The following is a 9,886-nucleotide window of genomic DNA, read 5'->3' as shown; positions in this document are numbered from 1 at the left end:
AGGCCATGTCAACATCAAAATAATTATTACATGTTCAAGTAGTATGAGCAATAAATCTAAGTTACTGTAAGCAGTTTTAGTTTGGTTTACTTCCTACCTTGTTGTTGACATAATTCTGAGGATGAAGCAACCAACAAACATGAAAAAAAGAGAGAAACAGGATATAGTCAAAACATGAAATWTGCAAATGTGTTTAAATGTATGAAACTGAAATTAGTACTGTCTTTTTTTTTTTTTCAAAGCTTTACTTATTACAGGGACAGTGCATATTAATAACATTTCTGTAAATAAACTAAACGCTAAGTCTAAACGCTGAGTGTTAAAAATGTGAACAAATCACGAGCCACATGTTTATGGCTTCTCCTGCTTTCCAACCCAGCTCAGATTTAATCCCAAAGCCTTTAATTTTATGTATTTTCTGGACATTTGTGTCTTTGCAGCGCCAACTCATCAGAATGGATTGACTGTTAGATATTAAATGCAGTCAAAAGACTAGAATGTGGTGGGATTTGGTGTCGCTGAAGGCTAGAAATGTAATTTTAAAAAGTGGAACAATCACCAAGAGACTGCAGAGGCAGGTAGGGTTGACAAAGGACACTTTTAAGCTCTCCATTAAGCCCCTTTGTGACGCCCCAGGGAGCTTTGCAGAATCTGGGAAAAGCATGTGTGGACTAAAGTGTTGCAGTCTGCAGCTGTTTCAGTRTGAAAACATTTTGGTTTGTGTGTGGCAAAGTGTGGCTTCTGATGATTAGCTGAAACTGTAACTGACACAGTGTTGGCCTTGGTGATCCTATCAGAAGGAGGGAAACTCATTCTCACGTGAGGGACATACTGGACAGATCAGTACTTTTTTATGCAGAAATTGTTGAAGAAAAACAGCTCCCAGTGTTAACAAGCCTTAAGAGAAACCTTCACTGGATCCTATAAACACAATTACACTTTTTGACTTTGTTGATATGGTGATAAAGTTCAAGTTAACAATAATTTTCTATCCACTCTTATAAAATTGTATTTTTATTCTGAAGAGGGACTAATTTTGGCATGTGTAGGCTGTCTACCAGCAGCAAATTTAAAAGAAAAACACAGAAATGATCAAGTAAAAACTGCAGACATTTCCTAACGTGTATGACTTATTGCCGAGAGTGAAAGCTAGACAGGATGTCATAAGCTTACAGAGTAGCAGATATTTAAGGATCTTTAAATTTTAAAGTTTTAAAGACTATTACAAGAGTCAAATCATTACTGATAAGTCTACAATCTAAACACATTTCTATTAAAATCTAAACAAGTTAAAATGTTGTTGTTTAGCACTCCAATATTTACTGTACATTTAACAAGTAACAAGTAAACCCTAAAGGTTAGTATTTTCTTTTGTAGCTGGTAATGTTTCTCTCTTACCGTGTTGAAGCTGGCGGGTTCTTGACCATCTGTTATAAGTTCCCGCTCTCCTCTGGGGTTCACCCTCCTAAACCGCCTTCTAGACCGCCGCTGAGACCCCTCTCTCTGCAGGAAATTGTCGTCACCTTCACTGCTGTTATCCACCTGCAATGCACAGTCGACACTCTCCTCAGAATGGAAGGTTCTACGGGAACCATCAGGTTCGTGTGAACAGTTGAATGACCGATCCACGTTCGAGACTTGAGAGCAGGGTTCAGAGCAGCTGCGCTGTAATAGTTCTGACTTTTGAAGCTTAGGAACAACATCTAGGTCAATAAAATCCAGGTTCTGTTTGTCATTTTCTGATTTCTGTCTTCTATAGTCCAAGTTTTGGGTTTTAGCTCCTGTTCGGCTCTGATGATCTGAGCTGCAATCCTTAAATGTGACTCCTTCCGTTTCATTTGGTTCGTCTTCATGCGCTGGAGCATCTGGGTTCTGGCTCTGCTCTTCTGCTGGCTCCTGGTTGAACATCCAGCTCTTCCAGAGCGCAGAGAGCCGGTGCCAGCGTAGCACACTCATCCGGACTCAAGGACAGGTTCAGAAAAACACATAAAAGCAGGAAATACCACAGGGGAGGAGGGGTGAAATGTGAAAAAGAGTTCTCTACAAGACGAAGTTATGTCCAAAAGTTAACAATTAAGTCCAAAAATCTGAGCGCTCCCTTAACATTATATCCTCTGGGAAAGTTATCCAAATGAGAGTCTAGCTTTAAAAAGAAGCAAACAAAATAAAAATGAAATCCTGACAAAACAAGTTTTTGATTTGTTTCGCCACAAATTTCAGACCGGAGAGATCAAGGCAGAGTTCAGCTGCTCAACATGTTGCATACTGACTACGGCTCTCTCACACGCTTGCTGACTATTTGTCGCTGTCTGACACATGAACAGAGCATACACTCAGCCCACAGTTTCCTCCAGGAAACCGTAAATATACAAATATGCTCAGCAGGCAGACAATAAATAAATAAATAAATAAAAAAGAGTTAAAAAAAGAACAACACACAAATTCCGGCTATACAATATATTCTCTGCAAACTTCTTAGTCTGTCAGTTGTTGAAGGAAGAACTTGTTTTCTTTCTAAATTACATAATAGGAAGTCAATAGCACGATTATGTTAGAAATAATCGAAACTGTTGCAAAAAGCTAAATACAGTTCAATTGATTTCTCACAACCTTTGGTTTTGTTTGATTTATAACCTCTCTTTTACCTTTATTTTCCTTAATGCTGTGTTGTTGTTTTTAATTGTGATTGTTTTGTGTTATTTAATTGGATTTAACTGAACTGTTTTATTTGAAATTGAATGAGTATCTGTATGATCTGTAGATATAAGAACTAAAGTCAACACTATTCTTTATGGAACCAAAATAAAATTCTTCCAAGATATTAATTTATTTATTTGTCATTTAACATATATGATCAGTGCCATGTTTCTCCCACCATGTACTCAAATTGAAGACAAGCCTAAATTAATTTAGGAGAAATAAAATCTTCATGTATACAGTTACATTGAATCAGGGTTTTATTTTTCCCCAATTCCTAATAGATCAAACTCAAATCTAAATGTGGTAAACACAATACTAAAGAAGCTCAGAGTTCCAGATGTAAAAACTTTAACTGTAAACAAGCAAATAAAGGGAAAATAAATAAAGCCCTGCCTCAATATGCCAACATTTCGTTGATAGTGAAAAATGTGTCAGATGGTGTTGTCTAGGCTCTTTCCTGACCTTCATCCCTGCCTTTGTGCAGAAAACTGATTAGATTGTTAGGCTTTAAACGTTAGTCTGTTTTTAATTTTTTTTAAGCAGAAACATTCATAACTTTTTTGTTCATCAGAAGTCAAAAGAAAGAGTAAACCACTTGTAGTTTTGGAAAATGTTTAAGCTTTGAGTCTCTTCTCTGTTCTACCTTTATTCCCAGTAGCTCAATTTGGATACTTTGTGTTCACYATTTGTTGAATAACTACTTTTTAGCCTTATTTGTGGATGTGTTTGCAAATCATTTGTACACACTGACCATCTACATTTGTGTATGTAGGAGAACTTTCATTTTTAACAATAATAGAAAGTTTTTTATCCATCCATCCATCCATCAATTATATTACATGTTTCTTCCTTTAAGGGTCATGAGGGTCACTGGTACCCATATCCACCAGTCACTGTGCGAGGGGTAGGGTACACCCTGGACATTTAGCAAGTCCACCACACACAGAAAAAATTCTAATGATTTAAAATATTTTCTTATTTCTTTGATTTACCCCCTTAAGGTAACGATGAAAAAAGCGCATCATACGGGATATAAAAATTCTGTCTTAGTAAATTTACACCACAAACGGGGTCTTTGTTAGTAAGCGTGGTGTATTCTTGCCTAAGGTCAGTCATGTGCATTCATTCACAGACGTCTTATTTATAAAAACCCATGACGGCCACAATAAGTAATAATAATGACTACTGTGTTTGTGCTCAGAGAAATGTAGAAGGCAATGGCCAAAGATAGAAGAAGACAAAGTTTTCAGTGTTTTGACATGTGACAAAAGATCAATACAGGCCGAAAGAATAAAAATATTATAGTTTGTTTCTGACTTGTGACAGACTTGTCAATCAATAAGGAAAAAGCTTTTWAAAAAAGTGGGAAAAAAGCAAGCCCAGAGATTTTCTGTCACCGGTAAAATGGGACTCAGTTGATGCTATAAGTTAAAACAACAAAAACAATCACATTTAAGAGTTTTGTTAGGATACACAACTACAGCACTGTGATTAATTTAAGGGTAACACTTTTCAAACAAATGAATGAAGCATATTTCTATAAAACAATAAATAACTATAAAAGGGGCCAAAATTGGTAAAGATGTGTCTCCTTTCACAGCCAAGGAAATGTCATTTTGTTGTAATGGGCCTCATGAGACAGACAGCCTGGAGCTAGCAGAGAAGAAATGCTGGAGGTGAAGGTTAAAAATATGCCACATTTTTATCTCTTTGTCTCACCATGAAAGCACGGTTTGCAGCTTCAACTATAACCACACAATTTAGTCAAACACCACAAGCTAATGCAAGCTGACCAAATTTCCTAATTACATAAAAGAGTGTGTAAAGAACTTCATGTTGTCTCAGTTGGTTTACATTCCTCTCTATCTGACGGGTTGTCTATTATGCATCACCTCTATTTTTGTGTATTTACACTACCATTATTCCTGTCTAATTCATTTCCCTCCATTCCCAACTCACACACACAGGAACAACCCTGCCTTGTGAATGTCGCTCCCATCTGTCCCGTGACCAGAGTCATGATGGCAGCCACAGATCACATTCCCTCAACAATTCCCATGGCCCCAATTAGCTGATTGGCTGCAGTGCAGCATGACTAGACCAGAATCCCCCTGTCCTGTGTGTTTGTGCACTCATCTAGAACTGTGTAGTTGAAGGCATGTTTGTGCCTACTTGTGTTACTGAGAGTTTCATTAGTTTTTCTTTGTAATTCCTTCTAATGTTTCTAACTGATGATCTTGGCACACTGATAAGGTGCTTTTCTAAATTTGGTTAAAATACTTGTTATTTACTTCTGTCAGCCATGGTCACAGCTAGGGATGTAACAACTGATAATGTTTTCATAATCGATTAACTGCATGAAGTGTGAATTGATTTGTAAAAATGAATTAAATAAAGTTAATTGTTGTTGTATAACAGTAACAGTTATATAACAGTTACATCTCTAAGACATATTCAGTTTGATACTTAATGTTTAGACACAAAATAATTTGTGATGACATTTTATTTATTTTGAGGTTATATTCTGGTACTAAGACAACAGACAGTTTGATACAAGGACAAAAATGCTGATGTTAAAATAAAAGAAATATATTTGGTTGTAAAATGGATATGATTGGCTACAAACAAAATAATCATAATAGTGAACTTAAAACTGATAATCGAATCAAATCAGGACATGAGTGAATAGCTACATCCCTAGTCACAGCACAGCGCTGTATCGTTTAAAATCAAACTTAAAGGTTGAAATCCACAGGATTCTCAAATGGTGTAAAACAAAGCTTTGCCAGGAGATAAACGTAAAGGAAAATATCAAAGCTTTCAGTCTTTGAGAATAGGTTGAACTGGTAGGATTTAATTTTTGAAATGTTTAACAGACACTTGATTTGACTGCTTATCAACACAAAGCCCCACCGGTTTTGGCTAGTCTTGAAAGTGCTGCCTAACTACTGAGGCTGTTTTCTTAGGTAAGATTTCTCCCCTGGGAAGGTTTCTGCTTTGCCTTGGGTTTCAGTAGTTGACATGTWGGGAGTCAAAGAATAGCCCAAAAAGATACCATAGTTCCTAGAAAAGGTTTCTGCAACCATTAAGGCAAGTTTAATTCAAAGGTGAAACATAGCTATTAATCAAACTGTCTATTGTTATTTTTTTGCAACCCAGGAAACTAATTGAACTGAGCTAACTGGTTATTTTTCTGGAAAACCCTGCTTTACACTCAAACAGCATCACAAGAACCTTTAAGATGGTCAGCAGCACGGCTCTCTTTTACAACTGTAACAGCTTCTGAATACACCCAGAGGGGTAATTTAGGATTAAATGTCCTGCCGAAAGAGCACCTGACTCTTATAAACCTCTTCCATTGTGGGGAATTTTAATGAAAGTTAGGTTCTAACGTGCCTGGATCTATGAGCACCCTTCAGTGTTGCTGACTAGTCAAACAAGACTTAGGGTGGTCACAACATCAAAATATATTTAATATTTTTCCCACAGTGTAAGTAATCTTTCAAATTACAAATTCTTGTCGTAAGACAACAGACTTCTAGCTTGTGGAAAAGTTCAGAGGAGGTAATAAGTCACTGGGTGTATAAATGAAATGGAAACTATTGTTTTTTACACATTAATGTATCATATTTCCAGGCCTGCTCTGTTCTGGATACTTTACACGTAAGTCACCAGTTGGTCATTAAAGAGCAATTATTTTACAATGTGTACTTTTTTCTTTCTTTTCTTCATGTGCTCCCTTCCTTTCCTTCTTTTCTTTCATTTCATTCCTTCCAACTTTGTCAAACTTTCTCCTACGTTCTCAACTTTTTACCATTTGCATAGGCTTGGGCAGTATGAAGGTATTTTGTTATATCACGGTATCAAAGTATGGTGATTGTATATAAAAACAATGTGAGTCTTGTGAGGTGAAGGCTACTATGAAAAGTGGGACATAAACATTTGAGGCTCTTTCAGAAGACRCCCCATAACATTACTGATGCATGTTCGGACCACTTCAGCTCATTTAGGAGACAAATGCGGGGGAAGCAGAGATACACCCATCTGTTGTGCCTCTTAACCTCCGAACAAGGTAAAACAAAACAAAACAAAAATCTCTGAGTGAAAAGATGGATCGGCTGGTGCTGTCAGCTTCAGGGACCACCCAGGCCAGGGTTTTAAATATCTGGACTCCTTTCAAATGTAAACTTTTGGTGATTTTTAATTTTTATTTTTTTCCAGAGCCCCGCAAGTTCCTCGCAGCAGACGAGAAAATGACTACAAACTTTATTGGTACTGACATTCCTCACAGCGTGGATACAACCATGGTAAAAGTCAGATTATTTTTTAACTTAAACCTTAAAAAAACATATTTGAACTTATTTTGATCTGTTCGACATAATAAAAGGGGAAAATCTCTTCTGTGACTCCTCTCCTGCTAATATGAATGACAGCAATGTCAGAACAGCTGAAGTCAATTACACCCCCCCCCCCCCCCCCCCCCCGGCTGAGTAAATATTCACAAGCAGCTGTTTGTTAATTAATTATTACTCAAAACAGCACAGAATCTACCCCCCTCCCAATACTACTGTATACTGTAGTATTTTCTAGCTTACGCTGTGATATGAAATTGATCAATACCACCTACCCTGCGTTTGCATTCATTTTAGCTCAGGTGTTCCCATCCTTCTTTCTTCTATTCACAATTTCCGTTCTTCCTTTTTGTCATTTTTTTCTTTTTTCTTTTTGACATATTTTTTCAGACAAGATATTTATTTCTATCATCATTTTAAAAGATGTATTAAATATTTAACAATTCTTGATAATGTCTGGCTAATACTGATGTATAAGAAATAAGAATTAGGAAAGCTCTTCAGATGAAAAACAAAATCTCTTCAAGAATTAAAAACAAAGTTCATTAGCCTATTATTTTTGCCTTTAGAGGTAGCACGACTTCCTGTAAACAAGAAAGGGAATAACTTCATTTCAGACACACCACAGGGACCAAATATGAATACTTCAATATTGTTAGAGTACAAGAAGAAGACAGGAGGAAAAACCAACATGAAAATGTTGCACATTGTTGCCTCAGTTTTAAGTAAACGGGTGACAGTCAGTCTAATGATGAGGTTTCATCACTTTTCTCCAGGCAAAACTAATGTCGGCTGTTTTGTAGAAAAAATAAATCCCGGATGAAAGTTTTTAAACATATAAGTAACTCTACATTTTCGCTTTAACATCTTAGAGTTTTGAACTTTAGAGAAAAAAAGTGCTTCTAGCTCCGTAGGTATGAAGTTCTCCAAGAGACAGAGGCCAATTTCAAGACTTTTAGATGCTGTGATACAAAGTCAAATTTATTTTTCATACAGTATGTGCAGCATTTTTATAACAACTGAAGGTAGTTACTTGATTGTGGTATAGAGTTGAACTATGTGCCTGGAAAATTCACAGATCTCAACGGGACTTGCCTGAATAAATAACGGTAAATCATAACCAATACCTTCCAAAACTGGGAGCAAAAATGTCAAAAACAGCTTTAGCTCCGACACAAACAGCTTGAAGCCTGCAAGGTAAGATTCTCTGGGGACTTTGCTCTTGTGACAACGTATTTTGAAGGGAAGCCATAGGGTATCCATTGTTTAACTGTCATCCATTTCACATCATGACAGACCAGCAATGTGGAGATCGAAAAGCAAGCTGGGTTTGAACTATCAGACGTTTAATATGGATATTCATGTAAACAAATGTGACACTTAAACAGCTTCCAGAGCTTCTATTTGAGAAAATGTACCAATATTTTTAGATTTAAGCAATATTGCAGTGATGGAAGAGACAGAAGAAACAATATAAAACAGAAAAAGGGCATACGGGAGAAGAATGAAGTGAAATAAAATGTAAACATCAAAGATGAAAAAGAGGACTAATATCAAAGGCCAGAGAAGGGAGGAGTAGGAGGATAAAAGTGAGGTGCTCTGGGAGAGAAAAAAGGGAGAACACATCTAAAATAAAAGGAGAGCATAATACAGCATCTATACTCACCACAATCATTTCTGATGGCTCCAAAATGAGACATTCACAGCCTCGCCTGCCCCCCAGCTGCCTGCCAAAACTGTGGAGAGCGCACACAAAAAAAATATATCAGGATAAAACAAAAACAAGGCAGGGTGAGACAATTTGCTCACAATGACAGCAGCGATAGATGCATTTAATTCCGTTCGCCCACCCACAGATGAACACCCACACCAAGGTCCACTAAATTACAATAAGTGCTCAAATCACCACTCTGTTCAAGCATTAAAAGTAACATGATACTGAGCTTGTGCAGACCATATATGTGCCAAATGTCTTCAACGGCATGAGAAGTAACATCTGGTCCAGATGAAGTACATCTACTCTTAAATGGAAACAAGTGTTCAAGTGTGTGTTTAACAAAGGGCAAAAAACTGATTTCCTAGGCATCATGATATTTTAGCAGATTAAATTAAATTTTGTGATCTATCAAAATCAATCTGTTGCTGTATTTTGGTATCTTCTCTGTCTTCAACATGTAAGTTTATCATGTGGCTGCTAAATCATGCAGTTAGTAATATTTAGGGGTAAATTTGAATAGTTCTGGGAACTCAATGTGTAGGACAAAACTTTAGTGGAAATACTTGTCCTTTGTGGAAAAATGCAAAGATAGCTTATTATAGATGAGGACATACACATGTACAGTACCTTACAATAATATAATCTCTCCAATCTCTTAATGCTCATTTGAGAATTCTGAATTAAATTTCTATCCTTTGAAAAGACAATAGTTTACGTTTTTTTACACTGCTAATTTTGAGACTGCATGTCAGGTTGGCTGGATAGCAGTACACATTAAAATGTGCTGTATTATTTAATAAGTATAGTTACGACAAAACAGTAGGGTTTTCCCTTTGCCATCATTTATAGCTATTCATTAATGCTGACTCAACAGTCTTTTCATTTTCTATCTGAAGATGAAGTTTCTGTTTTTCAAGGAACAGGAAGTGAATACTAAAAGTCTCCTCCAAATTAGTATTTATAATATTTGTCAAAAAAGCTCACAAGATCTTTTTTTTACTGCTCAGCTTCTCATCTTGAGACGTGTATATTCAACACAAACTGTACGCCTTTCGAGTGATTTGCATGTGAGGAGCGTCCTGGAAGCATGCAAAGGGCGGGTGTGTGTGTGTGTGTG

At 36.6% G+C, this 9,886-nt stretch overlaps 1 protein-coding gene across 9 annotated transcripts in view; it reads right to left on the bottom strand.

The window, feature by feature from the left end:
• rapgef6 (Rap guanine nucleotide exchange factor (GEF) 6) overlaps nt 1-8,788 on the bottom strand; it is a gene marked incomplete at its 5' end in the record, with an annotated part of 73,668 nt that extends 64,880 nt beyond the window's left edge. For all 9 annotated transcript variants that reach the window (XM_014030418.1, XM_014030426.1, XM_014030421.1 and 6 more), the window contains 3 exon segments: nt 98-115; nt 1,399-1,542; nt 8,719-8,788. In XM_014030418.1, the coding sequence (XP_013885872.1) occupies nt 98-115; nt 1,399-1,542; nt 8,719-8,788 (232 nt within the window).
• Between the last annotated feature and the right edge of the window lie 1,098 nt (nt 8,789-9,886).

The sequence above is a fragment of the Austrofundulus limnaeus genome, unplaced genomic scaffold, assembly GCF_001266775.1.
Source record: "Austrofundulus limnaeus strain Quisiro unplaced genomic scaffold, Austrofundulus_limnaeus-1.0 Scaffold1058, whole genome shotgun sequence".
In the NCBI taxonomy this organism is placed as follows: Eukaryota; Metazoa; Chordata; class Actinopteri; order Cyprinodontiformes; family Rivulidae; genus Austrofundulus; species Austrofundulus limnaeus.
Note: the sequence above shows the minus strand (reverse complement) of the source record. Positions and strands in the feature narration are given on the sequence as shown.